General features: G+C 41.5%; 1 protein-coding gene across 2 annotated transcripts; it reads right to left on the bottom strand.

Moving 5' to 3' along the window:
* Positions 1 to 1,205: 1,205 nt before the first annotated feature.
* On the bottom strand, positions 1,206 to 17,741 carry LOC103053255 (E3 ubiquitin-protein ligase TRIM39-like). 2 transcript variants are annotated; one of them, XM_088134663.1, is made up of 8 exons: positions 17,302 to 17,741; positions 14,216 to 14,659; positions 11,752 to 11,835; positions 9,081 to 9,311; positions 8,110 to 8,132; positions 6,887 to 6,999; positions 6,371 to 6,397; positions 1,206 to 2,286 (listed from the first exon to the last, which is right to left on the bottom strand). In XM_088134663.1, the coding sequence occupies exons 1-8, from the start codon at positions 17,719 to 17,721 to the stop codon at positions 1,721 to 1,723; spliced, it is 1,908 nt and encodes a 635-aa protein (XP_087990789.1). In that variant the 5' UTR covers positions 17,722 to 17,741; the 3' UTR covers positions 1,206 to 1,720. The 2 variants fall into 2 exon arrangements, with proteins under 2 accessions (XP_087990789.1, XP_087990790.1); XM_088134664.1 differs by lacking the exon at positions 14,216 to 14,659.
* Positions 17,742 to 18,070: the final 329 nt, after the last annotated feature.

Here is an 18,070-nt window from a genome sequence, read left to right as displayed (position 1 = left end):
ACAATATGCCTCTGTCCTCTCCTCAATTTATTTAATACCTATGTGAAGCTGTTGGTGGAGATCAACCATCAGTTCGGAGTGAGGTATCATCAGTACACTGATGATTTCTAGTAATATGCCTGAAGCCAAACAGGAGATACTGTGAAGGTTCTGGAGGTTGGAAGATATGGATGGGATAAAACAAGCTAAGGCTGAATCCTGGCAAGATGGAGTGGATGTTGGTCCAACAACAGTGTTGCGGGTGGATGGTTTGCCCACTGGCACAGGAGAGAGTGGGACACTCCCTGAAGTACCAGATCTGCGACTTGGGGGTGCTTCTAGAACAGCTATGTGGAAACTATGATTGGTGCAACATGCAGCAGTCTGTATGCAAGATGATTCAGCAATGTAACATCTATTGTAGGTCCTGCACTAGTTTCCAGTAGGCTTCTAAGTACGGTTGAATGTGCTTGATTAAGCCTATAAAGCTTTCAGGGTAAAGGCCCAGAATACCGATGGGACAGTCTTCTCCCAGTTGACTCTGGCTGGCTTCTCCATTCTCCTTGAGATTTCCTTAGTTTGGGAAGTGAAGGGGGTAGGCACCTCAAAGCAACGCTTCTGTATTGCTGTCCCAGCCCTCTGGAATATGCTTCCCCCAAAGATTTAGCTGGGCCCCGCTACAGGGTTGCTCAACCTTAGCAACGTTAAGATGTGTGGACTTCAACTCGCAGAATTCCCCAGCCAGCTTGGAAAACAGTGAAAACATGGACATGCCTTTGGAAACTAACATCTGCTGTATACTTTGTTTCCTATCCAATTGTCAGTGGGCTATTTTAAATATTACTGAGAGTTGCTACGCAGCTTATGATTTTTTTCCTGATTTTTTCCTGATTTGTTAACTGCCTAGGGATATCTAATTCTGGTGATCTAGAAATACTGAGGGAGGGAGGGAGGGCAGGTGGGAGGAAGGAAGGAAGGAAGGAAGGGAGGGAGGGAGGGAGGAAGGGAGGAAGGAAGGAAGGAAGGAAGGGAGGGAGGGAGGAAGGAAGGAAGGAAGGAAGGAAGGAAGGAAGGAAGGAAGGAAGGAAGGAAGGAAGGAAGGAAGGAAGGAAGGAAGGAAGGAAGGAAGGATCTACAGAAATGCATGGAAAAACATATAGATTGGGAGCAACACATACAAAAATATGGGGTTTAACCAAGAAAAAAAATGCAGTCTGATATAGAAACCTGACAAAATTGTACACATTTATTTATAAAACAAGTATGCTACTCTCCATTAAAAAAATTGAAGATACTTGTCCTCCTCAAGCCCTGCAAAAAAAACCTAGGCCTGTTTTCAGAGCCCCAAGAGTATACAGTATTGGACTAGCTGGGGAGATAGCAAAAGGGCTACGCGTATGCCTTGGCTTTCACAGTTTAGCTTGAACAGAGGTGGACAATCCCTCACTTGTGTCTTTTGGCAGTCACCATGTTCCTAAGGATAGACTGCTCTAGGAGTGGAAGGACATTTATCCTGAGCATGGTCAATCATCTTCCCAGAGATTGTATAACAAATATGTGTCTATGAATGAATGGATAGAGAAGGTGTATGGGTGCGATGTGTGTGCCTAGACGTCCTCACGTATGTATGGACTTCTAAATTTGGTGAGGCCCTCAGGATTCAAAAACTACAAAATCCAGACTCACAAGCCGTTAACTTTCTAAGTTGTCCAAATGGGTTGATGCAGATTCTCCCCAAAATTCAGCATTTCATATTCACAGCACGCCCTACCCAGAAAAATGGTCTGATCTTCTTCCCAGAAAAACAAACAGCATTAAAAGTAAAGATCAGTGTGTCTGAATAGGCATCTGTAAATTTCACATAACGTTTTTCATAATTCAAGGATACTCGGATCTTCCCAGGCAAAGGTTGTTCAGTTAAATGGGTCCACTGAGGGAACGTGAAAGCATAGGAAAAAAGTTGAGATGATTCTTTCAGTGAGCCATGGTCAGAAAGGATCTTATTCATTCCTACAGCCCAGACCCCTTTCTGAGGGCTGGGGATCCCATCCCCTTTATATCTGAAAGACTCTTGTGCAACCCCTAGAGCCCATTCTATCTCTTCCTCCTCCATGTTCACCTCTATCTTCACATCCCACCAATGTCTTCCTGAGCTGAATCTTTCACAACCTAGTACTAATGGATCCAGGTGAAATCGGAGAGGATTCATTGACAGATCCTGTTTTTGGGCAGCCCATCTCACGTTTTTCAGATCCTCAGACACAATGAGATATACGTATGCTGTATCTGGATCCAGGGTCACACTTTCTGTAAGAGGGAAAGAAAAAGGAAGAGGCACTTCTGTTAAGCTGATGGAAAACTTGTGGAGCTGAACATCTTGATTCCCATATTAGCCAATGAAATGTCATTGAAAAACTCACTAGCAAGACATGAGGGCCAAAGTCCTTATTGGTATTCCCCAGCAATTAGTCCTTTGGTGTTGAAGAGTCTCTGTGGCTAAAGAATATCTTACAAAATCCCTTCCTCAAGTAGACCATGTTGAAGGATGAAAGAAAACATCAACTGGTGAAGGCCCTTAGGCATAATTGTGATTTTACTTAAAACTGCCATATCCCTAATAAAGCAGGATGAGCCAGAACTTATTCATTACTCCAGTGTTTCTCAACCTTGGCAACTCTAAGATGTCTGGACTTCAACTCCCAGAATTCTCAGAATTAGATGCTGGCTAAGGAATTCTGGGAGTTGAAGTCCAGACATCTTAAAATTGCCAAGGTTGAGAAACACTGCATTAGTCAGAGGAGTGAAAGCAATATTGAGAAAGTGGAGAGGAGACCCTCTTGCAGTTGTCACGATGCACCAAGAAGTCGGTAGGACTTAGATCATACCACCAACCACTCTGGTGTCTTTATATTGTTTTAATTGTTTGTGAGCTGCCCAGAGTCATATACTGAGATGGGCAGCTATATAAATGTGAATAATAAATACATTAAATAATGCCACCATGTGTGACAGTTGTAAATATAATTGGCTGCAGACTTCACAGGACGCCACTGTGAAGTATGTACCCAATTGCTCTGGATCCAGAGATACTGAGTGCCAGATTAATTATTTAATCTATTTTAAATTGAATTAATTAATTTAATCATTTAATCCAATCAAATTAAATTTGCTTATTAAATTTGCTTAATAAAATCAGCGGGCTGGCTAGCCTAACAGAGCTGCATAGAACTCAGCTTTCAGTCTAAAAGAACATCATATACTACTGCTTGGGCAACGTCCAATGTAGCCAGTTTGAGATTTTGCACTTTTAAAATGTTTCTCATTGTTTATGTGAATAACACATATTCCAACCATACAAAGGGGCACTGTGATTTATCTATTTATTTCATTTATGCAGTTGGTTGCAACTCTGAGGATTAAAACCAAGAAAAGCAAAAGGAACAGGAATAATGTATTAAACTCATATGCTGCCCGACTCTCAACGACTCTGGGTGGCTCACAACAATCAAGGAAATTATGACAAAATAACAACAACAGCAACAACAACACACACACACACATAATGGCACCCAAGGACCATCTAAACCAATCCATATAACTGTAGTCATATTGAGAAAAATCACACTGAGAGCTCACTCGATCTCTAGGACCCATGCCTGGGGGAATATTTAGCTCTTTAGGGATATACGAAATGCCAGCAGGATCAGGGCCAAATGAATCTCAGGGGTTATGGTGTTCTAAAGGGCAGGTGTTGTGACAGACAAGGTATGCTTCCTGCATCCCATCAGATAGCACTATAGACGGGACCCAGAGTTACGTGCCAATAATTCTATATTCCCATATTATGGACCAGATTCAGCTTCTGAGTGGTCTTCAAGGATGGCCCCATGTATACCACACTGCAATAGTTCATTCAGAAAATGATCAAGTTATGAGAAATCATGAGCACTGCCTCCCTCTCCAGGAAAGAAGACAATTGGTGCACAAGACAGATTTCAGCAAATCTACCCCCCTGCACAGCTGCCTCCTGTTCCTTAAACAGGAGCCACAAGTCCAGGAGAACCCCCAGATTCTGCATTGGTTCTGTTTGGAGCAATGCAACCCTATTGAGAACTAAGGATGGAAAAGACCCAGATCCAGGGTGGGGGCGGGGGGCTAAAACCCAGAACTAGTTGATCTTGCTAGGGCTGCACTGAAGCCTGTTCTTCCCCATCTAGATCCCCACAGCCTCCAGGCATGGGGGGGGTGGGGTAGAGAAATATAGCTGAATACAGCGAGCCCTCAACTCATGACCACAATTGGGACTGGAACATCTGTCGCTAAATGATGCAGTCATTAAGTGAGTTGCACCCAATTTTATAACCTTTTTTCCATGTTCATTAAGCAAATAACCACGTTTGTTAAGCGAATCATGCAGTTTTTAAATGATTCTGGCTTCCCCCATTGACTTTGCTTGTTGGAAGCTCCCTGGGAAGGTCATAAATGGCAACTGCATGATCTCAGGATGCTGCAACTGTTGTAAATACATGCCAGTTGCCAAGTGCCCAAATTTTAATCACATGAGTGTGGAGACATTGCGACAGTCATAAGTGCAAGGACCAGTCGAAAGTCACTTTTTTCAGTGCCGTCCTAACTTCAAACAGTCGTTGAACCAATGGTCATAAGTTGAGGACCTCCTGTATCATCAGCGTACTGATGATATATTTAATCCTGTGCCAGTAGATTAGTTTATCCAGTGGCTTCACATAGATGTTAAACAGGAGCAGAGAGAGAAGAGAACCCTGAAGGATCCTTCAAATAAGGGATCTTGGGCCAGATCTCTCCCCTCAACACCAAGTGAAACTGGCCCTAGAGAAGGAAAGAAACCATTTCAATACCATGCTGCTTACTCCTACCCCCATTAGCCAGTCCAGAAGGATGATCAATGGTACTGAAAGCCACTGAGAGATCAAAGAGAACAAGGATGGATGCACTACCACATCACACTCCTGCCAGAGATCATCCACAAGCCTAATCAATGTTGTCTCAGTCCCATTCCCAGGCCTGAAAGCTGACTGGAAGAGCTCCAGGTAATCTACTTCTACCAGGGCTCACTGAAGCTACAGGGTGACCACCTTCTCAACAACTTTCCCTAAAGGTTGGAAATGGTATGAAAAGCTGTTCAACACACTGTTAAGGTGTTCGTCAATCAATCAGTCAGTCAGTCAATCAGTGAACTGTATAGGATACTCCCCTGCTCAGTTTTTATTCTTATCTCCTATATTATCACACACTGCACCAAGCTACAATCGGAGTGAAAAATAAATCAATGTATATTATTATTAAAAAAAATCCCCTCTCATGCCTTTGGGTGGTCTGTGTCTTCCTCAGTCTTGGGTCCTCTACCAGAGACCTGGGAGTTTGTGGGTTCTGCGCAGTATCTTAGCTGCTCCTAGCACTGCACTCTTCTGCACAGAGAGCTCTGATGTTGTTCCTGGGATCTGTTGGAGACACTCTCCCAGCTTAGGAGTCACAGCCCCAAGTGCTCCTACCACCACTGGGAAGACTTTAGCCTTTACTTTCCACTTCCTCTCTAGTTCCTCCTTCAGGCCCTGGTACTTCTCCAGCTTCTCATACTTCTTCTCCCTGATGTTGCTGTCACCTGGCACTGCTACATCTATCACCACTGCTGTCTTCTGGTCCTTGTCTACTAGCACAATGTCTGGTTGATTGGCCAGTACCTGCCTGTCTGTCTGGATCTGGAAGTCCCACAGGATCTTAACCCTGCTATTCTCCACACCCTTCTGTGGAATCTCCCATCTGGACTTGGGGGGGTCTAGCCCATACGCTGTGCAGATGTTCCTGTACACAATGCCAGCTACTTGGCTGTGCTGTTCAGTGTATGCTGTTCCTGCCTGCATCTTACACCCTGCCACTATGTGTTGGACTGTCTCTGAGGCCTCTTTACACAACCTGCACCTTGGGTCCTGTCTAGTGTGGTAGACCCCTGCTTCTATGGATCTGGTGTTTAGTGCCTGTCTTGTGCTGCTATGATTAGTGCCTCAGTGTTGTCTTTTAGTCTGGCCCTTTCCAGCCACTGATAGGATTTCCCAATGTTAGCCACCTCAGCTATCTGTCGATGGGACGTCCCAAGCAGGGCCTTGTCTTGCCGTGGTATTTCCTCTACTTGAACCTCCTCCCATGTCTGCTAGTGCCCAACTCCCAAATTACTTTAGTAATACATAAATTAATATAATCAACACTGTCTTTTCCAACACAGTGGAGGTATGCTTCAGCAGCTGTTTAGGGCAACACAATTCAACACTTGAACAAAGGGTTGCTGTTTAGCTTTCCATTCCCCCTAGAACATTTCCCCTCTTGTTGCTTTGTTATTTTCCTAGTAGATAGTTACCTTTGGTGAGGACTTGTTTCAAAGAATCTGCATGTGGAAGAAAGGATGGAAAACATTACTTGCATGATCATATAATAATGTACGCAGCCATACATCTTTTCATGTCAAAATACATTACTTGTAAACAAGCATCACAGGGATTTATGGTGGTATCCATGGCCATAGGGAGGGGCCCATGGGAGAGAAAAGGAAGGTATTCATACTAGCACCCTAGGAGATCTTTTCATTTGAGGAAGGGGGGGAAATTAATGGAGAGAAATTCTTTCTTATGCACCCAACACAATACTTGCTTTTAGCTCTATTATGAGTGAGGAAAGATGGCATCTTGTCAGATCCAGCTTTTTTTTGCGGGGGGAGGGAGGAGGCGGAATTAAAGGGACAATCTTTCAAACATCAGAAATATCCTGATGTCTCAAAGTCCATTCTTCTTTAATGGAGGAGTCTGTCCCTACAATCAGGGGGATGTGGACCCAATGAGATCTCACTTTCTCCCTATCCCATATTCATCTCCAGTACCTCGACAGTGTTTCATGACCTCTTCTAGAGAAGAATTTCTCTGTGAGTAAATTTTGAGTCTTTCTTCTAGCTCAGAAAAAGTGTTCACCACGTGACCCTCTTTCTTTTCGTATCTGGAAAGGAACCATAGCTTACTTTCAATAAAAATAGTGTCTTCCTCTGCAAAGGTTTGCTGTTAAACGTTATTATGCTGATTACTTAGTCCAAAGTAGCTGGTAATAAGACATATAAGAAATTCATCACTGAAATTTTTTTAAATATAAAAATGCCAATTTCTCAACTTGCCAAATGATGAACCTTAAGCACACAGTTCAGATATTATATACAAAAATGTATTTTGGGAATAAATAGAAATATACGTGTATGCAACAGAGCCAGTGTGCATTTTTTAAAAAGTGCACACAAAGAAAAATGCAAAGAAAAATATATACATAGAAATATATATAAAAACTATATGAATATTAGTGAGTACTTTTTTGCATTGCTCTTGAAACAATATTTTGCTTGTTTGAAGAGGAATTTCAATGAAAATAAAACATCAGGATTGCCAAGATAGACAAGAAATTTGTCCATTAGTATTTCTAGATTTTGGACAGAAGAACCTAGACAACACGTGCATGTCCCAAATCCATACGTTTCTGAACATTGTTGCGTGAACTCAGATTCTGCTCAGGAATGCATTTATACAGACACACATACACACAAACATTCTTCTAAGGAAAAAGTACTTGGAAAAAAAAAACCAGGAACCATGCAAAAAATATATATCAGGGAAAAGGCACACAAAAATAGGAGAACCAAAGAAAATTTGTCATTGGGAGATGAGACTTTAGCCTATTCTTAGCTTCAGGTACCACATTCACCAGATAGCTGATAGTTAATAAAGTTGTCACACTTTGCTCAAAGAGTTGGCCTATCTGTAGAGAAGCAAATATTTCAGCTCCCCCAACCCCCTACATTCTAAAGAATGTCCTATTATAAAGATGAACTATTTGAGATATCACCTGGGAAACCTAATTTCAACATCTTTCACAGCAAATGTACTGACAAACTATTAGCAAAGCTTTCTTGTTCAAGGGCAAGGCATCTGTGACCTTTTGCCATCACATCTGCAAATTCTCACATCTGTTTGCTAAACTCCTGACTGGTTCTTGCATGCCACAGAACTTACTCTCTTCTTTGGTGAAGTTGGGGAGAAGGGGTCTGAGAAAAGAGTCACGTACCTTCTTAGTATATTTTTGATATCCTGAAAGAGAAAAGAAGTGGCAGATTATAACTTATTCTGGTGTGAAAGAGTTTTCTCCCTTATTTTCCATAACTAAGGAAAACAAGGAAGCCCCTAAATTGCTTTTCAGGGTGGAGCAGGGGATGGTAGAGTCTTCTCTGTTCTGAATTAAAGTTCTAGTTTTGTTAAACTGCAGTGGTGGTCACCAGAAATTATTCAGCTTCAAGCAGGCATTACACTTCGCATTGCATTCATACCTTGTAATGTTATGTGGGAATGACCTTGGGAGACAGGAGGAACAGCCAAAGCCTAGACAATTTCTGATAAACAAAGGAGTCCAAAGGAGAAGGGGTAGAGAAAGCGCCTCGGAAGGGACCCTCCCTAGTTTCTTGGACTGTATAGGCAAAGAGGGAGAGCTGTCCTTTCAGACTTGCAAGATTCTGTTAATGTAACCTTACAATAAAGATAGAGTTAGTATTCACTGTCATGCTTTTCTGGGGCTAACATAATTGGATTTCCTCAACTGGTTTCTTGACTTTATTTTTTTGTCATCCTTGACATATTTTCTTATTCATTTTTATTGATTGTTGTATTTTTTTCTTGTTTTTAATATTTAACTTGTGAGTCACCCAGAGTCTTTGGGAGTCAGGCAGCATAATATTGTATATAATAATAATATTAATAACTACACTCCTATTGAAGGAAGAGAAGTCAAATAAGGAATCTCTTTAACCAAAAATACTCCTTCTCTAGCTGTTAAAGTCTGCACATAATTCCTTAAAACATAATGTAGTTTGTCTCAGAAAGGAACTGGCCTTCTCTTTCCTTTTCATGAATTTGTTTGAAATATCTTGAGTTAAGCCCCAGGTCTTATCCACAACTGCAGAAAATCAGTGATCAGATCCAGGATTCTGTATTCTCAACCCCCTACCTTCAGTCTTAGAATTGGTTCCTCCCCTTAAATCTTACCCGTAAGAATTCAAACGGATATTGACATAGCTTTTTTTGCATCTCTGAAATCAACTTCTCTTGGCAGGCAATCTTTTCTGGCAGATTAACAGCATTTTCTTCTTCCAGGATCTCAATCTCTTTCTCCAGATCTCTCAGCTGACCCAAGCAAAGGTACTCCCTTTCATGTAGTACATCATGCATATGTTCAAATGCATTCCTGCTCTTTTGTGACATCTCCCTTGACTCTGCCTGGTAGGAAAACAACATAAATTTAGAAATCTCTCAACTCCTAGCCGATCGACTGACAAGTCAACCACAAAAACCTCAGTTCCTGCAGTCTACTCATGAGGAGCAGCTGTCTGGAGTACAAGTGGGCAATCTCACACTCTCTCCTTTTTCCAGAGAGACTTCGCCAGCCAGAATTTGCCATCTGGTTGCCAATCATCGCAATGCTGTCCCCACTCCTTCAGGGATATCTAGTTCACCATGAATCCTCACCAGAAGTCCAGAAAACAATATAAATTTGGGAGAAGGATCAGCAATAGTACATGAAACTAATTCAGGGGAAGTGCAGGAGATCTCTGACTACAGCAATTTTTATTATTGTTTGAGGTTTATCATGCCACTCAATAGCAAGTACTTTTAAGATGATTTGCAGACATGAAACATCAAATCAGAAAGATGCTTTTTGAAATCAATAAATAGCTATAATACAGCCAACATAAATGTTAACACAGAAAGGTGGTAGTTTCATTATTCTGAATAGGTTACATTTTCCCAGAAAAATCTATCCAGATCTTTCATTGGGTTTTTAAATGGAGACATTGACTGGGGTTTTCTTTACAGCCATGACTGATAGAGTGTTTCTTCCTAAAAGAACATGATCTTAAATCTGTGATGCATATTGTGGTAAAAAAAAAGGTGAGATAAAAATCTAATCATCATCATCATCTTCTTCTTCTTCAGGACTGACTTCTGCAGCACACACTATCTTTGCCTATTATGACTATGGAAACATTTGTTAGGGGACTCAACAGCTAAGTTGTCTTTGGAAGAATCAAAGAGACCAAATTATATCACTTAAGGCATAGCACTGGCTGCCAATCGATTTCTGGGTGAAATACACAAAGTTGGTTGTTCATGCAAGGATAATGTATATTTCCTACTGGAAAGAATGCACAGTTCCATCTGTAGAAAAATGGCTAATTAAGCTGTGAGAAGATGCCTCAATGTCTAAAATAACTTTGTATTTCAAAAGTAAATCTGAATTTAACTCAATTTAAAAACACTTTTTGGCGTATAACTCTACATACAGGCTTGTGCCACATCTGATATCTGGATTTCTCTTAACATAAAGTCTTTAATTGTTCAGATAACAATTATTGTAATTCTTAACCTCATTTTATGATTTATACTGCCTAATTATTGCTCTCTCTCAGCCCTAGGAAGAAGAAAGAAGGGCAAACCGCTTCTGAAATCTTGGCAAGAAAACTACAAGGACCAGTCCAGGCAGTCACCAGGAGTCAAGTGACTCAAAGACACCTCCCCCCCCACCAAAAAATGCTTGCTCTTGATGGGTGTATAATTAAGTTGTATTAAGTTTCCAAACTTTGCCAAGAAAACTGCAGGGCCTAGTCCAGGCAGCTGCCTGGAGTCAAAAACTGACTTGAAGGCACTAAACTAAACTAAACTAAACTAAACTAAACTAAACTAAACTAAACTAAACTAAAATAAAATAAAATAAAATAAAATAAAATAAAATAAAATACAAGCAGCCTTTGTCCTCATTCTCCAAAACTAGAGCCAGGCTATCTACTGTCATGCAGTCCCTTGACCTTAATGATACCTGTCACAAAATACTTGTGGGCTTTTATGACAAATTTGTCTGAAACTGGGCAACTTCTATCCCTATAGAAGCAGTTTGTATGTCTTTATCTGATTCTGCTGAAAATATGGAACAAATATTAAAAGTATGTTGGATTTTCCCATTACAGGTAGTCCTTGCTTAATGACCACAATCAGGACCAGAAAATTCATCGCTAAGTGGGGCAGTCGTTAAGCGAGACATCAGGTGACCTGATTTTATGACATTTTTTGTGGCAGTTGTTAAGCAAATCATGTGGTCGTTAAAGCAAATCAAGTGGTTCCCTGTTGATTTTGCATGCCAGAACCTGGCGGGGAAGGTCACAAATGGTAATCACATGACCTTGGGACACTGCAACTGTGTGCTGGTTGCCAAATGCCTGGATCACAATCACGTGATCGTGGGGTTGCTGTGGCCGTCATAACTTCAGGCACCGGTCATAAGTCACTTTTTAGCAGCATCATAAGTTTGGATGGTCACTAAAGAATGGTCATTAAGCAAGGACTACCTGCATAGTCTTAAACAAATTAAAGTTCAGAGTGGGGCTGGGACAGAACAGAGCACGGCTGGCCAGCCCATCCTCTTTGGCCCATCTCTGTTTGCGAAGTCATGTTTGAGTAAATGTACTTAAACTTTCATTAAAGCAAAGTTAAAGACTTGATGGAGAGGACGTATATGAGAGATGTCTAGTGTGGTTGACTTGTCCCTGTTCCCACTTTGAGCCCTTATGTATTTGATGCATATATCAGATGATAACTAAATGCCTTATAGATCTGCTGGCACTCTCTCACTCCAGATACATGGACTGGGACTCAAAATACCCACAAGAATCCTCTTGATTTCCTTGTCTTCCCTTTTCAAGGCCTCAAGTCGTTTCTGCTCCAACAGCAGATGCTCCTGGATTGTTTTCTGTTGGAAACAGAGAAAACTTTAACTCAGGAGAAGAATCAGCCTCTTTGAAACCTGCCTGTTTCTGTTTTCGTTTTAAGATCTAAAAGGACCAACAACTGATGGACACTTTCATTTCATTTTTAAAAAATAGGCATCTAGGTTCTGTGGTTGGTTTCCTCTACATTTCTAATTTTTCTTCTTATAGTAGAAAAAGATAGAGAACAGATGGTGAAAATGTTGCATTTCTATAAGGCTTATACATGATCATGGGACTTCATTGCCTTGTTATGAAGATTTGGTAACAGCAAAAGTAACAGGATATCAATATTTGTGGCTAAGGCTGAGCTTCCCCACCCACCCACCATTCTTCAACCATGATAAGCTTCTCTCTTATTCAAATCAATGGTTCTTTTTGCTCAACCCAGAGATAGCCAACTCATGCCCTGCAGACTCCACATTGCATTCAGCCCCATTTTTGTGCCCTCAAAATGGGGCTGAATGCTGGTTGCCAAGTGCCTGAATTGTGATCACCTGACCGCAGGGATGCTGCAATGGTCGCAGCTATAAGGACTGGTCATAAGTCTCCTTGTTCAGTGCTGTTATAATGGTTACTGAATGAGTGATTGCTAAGCAAGGACTACCTGCATCAGCCAGGCCCGTTGCAATCTGGACTGGAATTCAGACCATGATACAGAATTGCCCTAAGATTACTCTGGTCTACATGGGCACAACAGCACTGATTTTCAATGGCCTAGTTGCTGAGCTTGATTTGCTCGCATCAGGATTTTTAAGAAAAGGTTGAAAACAGATAAGTTACTTTTATACTAGCCTTGGGCTCTTCCATCTGGCAGCCTTGAACTGCTGTCTCCCAAGCATTAACCAGCTGGAAATGAAGTTGGATGAAGAAAACCTCTTTCCAGATTTCAGTCTGTTCCTCCTCGTTCGCCAGGGTGAAGGCCAGGCGTTCTGCCTGGACTGTGGTGAGCACCACTCCTGATTGGGGGATTCCCAGCTCTTTTACCCCTCCCACCCATGCCAGGAATCCTCTTCAGTGATGAGACATGTGCTTCTAATAACGTAGCAGTCATGCTGTACAAATCAAAATAGCTCTTTGTGTATTACTTACATACACTGTGTGCCATTTACAAACTTAAAGCAGCGAAATGCACACATATGTACACATACCATCCAGCTTTACAATAAAAGTTCCTTTCTTGCATTTTCCCATAAGCCATAAGAGAGCCACTTTGGGGTAGTGGTTATGGTGCTAGACTAGAAACCGGGGGACTGTGAGCTCTAATCCTCCTTCAGGTACAGAAGTTGGCTGAGCGACTTTGGGCCAATAGCTTTCTCCCAGCCCAACCCACCTCACAGGTGGTGGTGGTGGGAAAAATAAGACGGGGACGTATTTTATTATTTATTTTACTGAATTTAGAGGCCACCTGATTCCCAACAACGCCAGCCAACTTGCATAATGAGATAAAAGCCAGTAAAACATAAGAATTCCTGAACATCCAGACGAAATAGACACAACACCCCAAAAGGAAACTGAGAGGGGCAGTTCAGGGAGCAAAGCCAAGGGTTTAACAGCTTTTACAACACCATCAGGATGGGAGATGTACAACTCCTGGGGAAATGCTATTCCAGAGGCAGGTGCTGCAACAGAGAAGACCCATTTCCTGGATCTCAATAGATGTCATTGTTTAATTGAAGGGACCTGGAGTGCACCCATTCTCACTGGACAGGCAGACACTAATGGAGATCAGCAGAGATCAGAGAGAGATGATCCCTCAAATAATCTGGCCCTATGCAACATTAGGAATGCTGCCTTTACAAAATAAAGGTGAGATATAAATCTCATAAGATGGGAAGGGACCATTTATTTCCTCTGCAAATCAGCAGCAGCATGGAAAATTTCTACTCTCTTTAACCTCCCAAGAGCTCTTCCCCTGGTATGGAACCACATTCAGCCCTTAATAAACAAGTTCAAATGATGACCGGATGAGGATATACTTGCCAGAAATCCTTGTGAGTAATGACTTCCAGCCACCTGAGATTCTATATTCATGAGTAGGGTGTTCCTCATGAGTATGAAATCTCTCATGGCTGGAAGCTGTGTCTTAGCTGGGGCCTGGGAATATTCAGGCTTAAAAGCCTTCAGATCCAGATCTTTGGCTTCAGGAATGACATCTACCAAGGTTTGTCCATTTTCTTTTTAACACAGAAGAATAAAATTGCCTATGAGCAGGTACAGAACACATTCCATTTTCTACTCAGCACTGAAAGCACAGACACCCCTAGATTTAAGAACCTGCTGTTGTTCTCAAAGTTCTCTAGCATTCTGTTTTCAAGAAATCAAACACTGAAGATCAAATTTACTAGCTAGGTGACTACCAACCTGGTATTCTTCGGCGGCAGGTTTGAGGAGAACTACACAGTGATGTTTGTGTTCTGGTAAATGTTCACAAATCACACATAACAGCTCCTTTTCTTCTTTGCAGAACAATAGAAGGGGTTCGTTATGTTTGGCACAAAGAGTCCTTCCCCTTTGATTTAATTTGTATTTTTTATTGTTTTCTACGAACTTTGCCAGCAGGCAGTTGGGCTGGTAATCCCCTTTTTTGATCTTAACTCTACAGATAGGACAATTTAGTTCCCCCAACTCTTCATGCAGGTCTTCTCTTTCATCACAATAGTTTTTGAGGCAGTCCTGACAGAAATTATGGCCACAGGCCACAGTCACAGGTTCACTCAGATCTTCTTGGCAAATAGAGCAGATAATATCTTGTTCCGGTAATGTAGCCTCATCCATGGAACACAGCTCTTTTTGTGCCTGGCTTCCCTTGGAAATATACAGTATTTAAAAACAACTTAATAACTTTATTAAGAAATCCCTTGATTCTTGGCATTTACATTGACTTCCCCTTCTTTTTTCTATTGGCTCCTTCTAATCCGTGTTTTCCAACTTTGGGAACTTCCAAGTATATGGACTTCAGCTCCCAGAATTCTCATCAATGGCCAGGTAGGCTCAGGAATTCTGGGAGTAGAAGAATGATGGAATGGTGATTTTAGGGTGAATTTGAAGAAGACAGCAGAACATTATGTATGGCCCCAGAATTGACTTTCACTAGTTGCTGGAACCAGTGCAGATACAGAACAAAGTAGAATAAATAGGCTACAGCTGCAGATCTTGTTAACATTCTTTTCCTTCTGAATTCCAAACTTTATCAGCTACAGCGAAAAGTGAAAGTAATAAGTGGAGAACAGAAGGCAGCATTTCTAACCTATAGAGATAAGGGACTGGCTAGCTTCTCATATTCCCCTTAGCAACAACCAGTGCCCACCCTCTGGGCATTAGTACCCACCTTTTTAGGTGTGTTTTAACTGTGTTTACCAATACAATTGTATTAACCTATGATGTAATGATTTTCTGATTGCAGCTGTTTAAAAACCCAATGATTTGCATGCAGCGGGGCGCTTGCCTTGAAAGCTATTTTGCAAGTGTCCTTTACTCTGCAGAATAAAGTTATTAAAAAGAGATTTCCACCTTGTGTGTTTCATTGGGTGTGGTACGCCAAGTCCATGAACTCAGACGTTTCCTGGGACAATAAGTTCACATACCTGGAAATTGCTGTGGTTGGGAAACACTGTTCTAGACTTTAGAACTAGAAAGATATATCTTCATGGCTTTGCTAGTTTGTGTGACCAGCAGCCAGACAACTCTTTATAATCAGCTTAAAAAAAGAATTGTCTACTGGTGATAAGACATGTTCAGTCCCTATTAAAGAAAGGTGTTCAGATTGGGGGGAGGGAGTGAATATCAAGGGGGTTAATTTCTTAATTTCTTGCACTTTTCTGTACATTTTTCTTAATTAACTTAATTCAAGCTCTTTACTGTTTACTCCTCTTACATTTCAAACTGAAATCTTCCACATGCTGTGGCTGTCACCCGAGGGGCCCATCAGTCTTGGCCTCTCCATCATCATGGCTCTGGTCACATAATGATTTTCAGTAAGACAGGGAAGGTGTAGACTAGATTATCAAGCTTGAGGACAGATCAGCACTTCCTGCTTGCCCCAGTGTGAGAATGAGCCACCCACCTTTCCTGGAGGGCAGGAAAACATGACTTACACATGCTTTTGGAGAAACATAAATCTGTTAGGAAGTGGAAGCAATGAAAAGCACCTGTAGGCATGGACAGCAATCATCTTTAAAATAACATTTCTTTCTTGCATTTTCACAGGTTGATTCCCTAAACTTGGCTACTACAGTAGTATTTCAATAGTATAGTGGCTATTACATGGGTCTCCTACACTAACAGTCCTTGGTTTGAATTTGGCCAGTGGCATTATTCTTCTTTCCCTGAACCACCCACTTTTCTAACCTGGGTTACATGCAACATTCCCTGCTAATGATAAGAATGGAACTACTCAATGTGGGCACATATGGGCCAGGATGCTGGAGGTGCAACCAAAGTCTGGTTTTACTTGACATATGGCCATACAATGCAAGCTATAATCTCAAAACTAGAGACTACCTGAAAGAATATACTGTTGTCCACCTCCCACCAACTAGGAGATGCGTGCATTCTACTGACTCATGCAGCCTGAGAAAGGAAGTGTAGTTTGCCAAATATTACAGGACTGGAGCATCTGCACATTCCTTCCTCCTGCTTCAACAGGTAGTCTGTAGAATCTCCGCCCTAACAAAATGACTGGTGGACAGGCCCCTAAAGCACATACATCTAGTTTCCAAGATTCTGTAACCTAATTCCTTTTTTTTCCTTTCCATAAAGTTAGTTAATAAGACTCTGTGAGAATCTAGCTTTCTTGTTGGGAAGTGGCTGCAACTCAGTATGGAGAAGTGAATTATTTGTAGGGATTGAAATGGTCCACCCAGAAACCTAGTAGGGGTGAATTTGCAAATTTGTATGTTGTGCTCCCTTAGAATTCTGGGTAGAACAAATGCTAACAAGAATGAAATTCTACTTGGGTCCAACTTGCACATCCCTCCTCCCAATCCATGAAAGTTAGAGGAGGATAGTTGAGAAACACCTTCCTTATCTCTTTTTATATGGTTGTAGCAGCACCAGACTCTTTAATGTAGTGTTTTTCCCCCAGCATGTCCTGGATCCATCATATGATCCTATCCAGGAATCATTATGTGTCATGGCTCCAGCAAACCCAAGAGAAAAACATTTTTTTTTAACATTGTAAAAAATCTGACATGTTTTTATAGGTTTAAGAGAAGGGTATGCCTCCCGACCATCTCATATAGCTTCTTATTTAAGCAGAAGTCCCTTCTGTCCTCAGATCTGACCTGGTGAATTGGATTTTGGAAAAAAAAAACCCATCTGGAAACCTGACAGACTGGAAAACAGGACATTGAAATGAAAATACAAATGAAACAGATTTATCTAGATCTGCTAATCCCAACCCTTCTGCAGATGAATTTTCTCTCCCTCTCCTCTGTGGTGATTCCTACCTCATAGTCCTGAAGAGCAACCTCAGCTGGAGCCATCTTGTAATCTTCATGCTTCTTGGACATCTCACAGTGTGCACAGCAGAAAACCTTTTCTTGTTTGCAGAAGAGCTTCAAAGGCTCCTGATGCCTTTCACTCAATCCCTTCTCCATTTTTTCTCTTTTTCTCTCATGTTGGTTTATGGCTTCTTCTACATCTTTATCCAGTTTCCGATTTGGCCTGAAATTCCTTTCCAGAATTAGTTTTCTACACTGAGGGCAAGAAATAATGTTGCCAAACTCCATGTAATATTGGCCGAGGCAACCTTGGCAGAAGCTGTGCCCACATTCCACAATAATGACCGGATCTTTGAAATAGTCCTGGCAGAGGGAACAAGTAATTTCTTCATTTCTAAATTCATTGACAAGACCTGCAGATGCCATGGCAGCCTCTTCCCAACTAAAGCATGCTAATGCTTTCCCTTTTACCTGTATTTCAGTTAATGATTAAACATTCAAACTTTATCCCAAGGTGTATAGATTTACCAATGGGTGTGCCAGAACACCTGATTTTCTGAAGAGAGATCTCTACAGTGCATGAAATTAGTAATAAAAATTGAATGTGGACAAACAGAGTAGTTCATAATAAGGAACGAGAGAGAGAGAGAGAGAGAGAGAGAGAGAGAGAGAGAGAGAGAGAGAGGATGAGAGAGAGAGAGAGAGAGAAGCCAACATGGATTAAAGTGTTGGACTAGGAGCAGAGAGGTCACGGTTCTATGGAACCTCCCTGAGG

The sequence above is a fragment of the Python bivittatus genome, unplaced genomic scaffold (assembly GCF_059951505.1).
Source record: "Python bivittatus isolate LINGU-HERP-01145 unplaced genomic scaffold, Pbiv_v1 ctg000080_np1212, whole genome shotgun sequence".
Taxonomy (NCBI): Eukaryota; Metazoa; Chordata; class Lepidosauria; order Squamata; family Pythonidae; genus Python; species Python bivittatus.
Note: the sequence above shows the minus strand (reverse complement) of the source record. Positions and strands in the feature narration are given on the sequence as shown.

Coding starts and splice junctions, on each gene's coding strand:
- LOC103053255 (XM_088134663.1), bottom strand. CDS start 17,721: ATGGCATCTGCAGGTCTTGTCAATGAATTTAGAAATGAAGAAATTACT. Junction 14,660..17,301: donor TTGCTCTTCAGGACTATGAG/GTAGGAATCACC, acceptor TATATTTCCAAG/GGAAGCCAGGCACAAAAAGA. Junction 2,287..6,370: donor GAAACAAGTCCTCACCAAAG/GTAACTATCTAC, acceptor TCCCTCTTACAG/AAAGTGTGACCCTGGATCCA.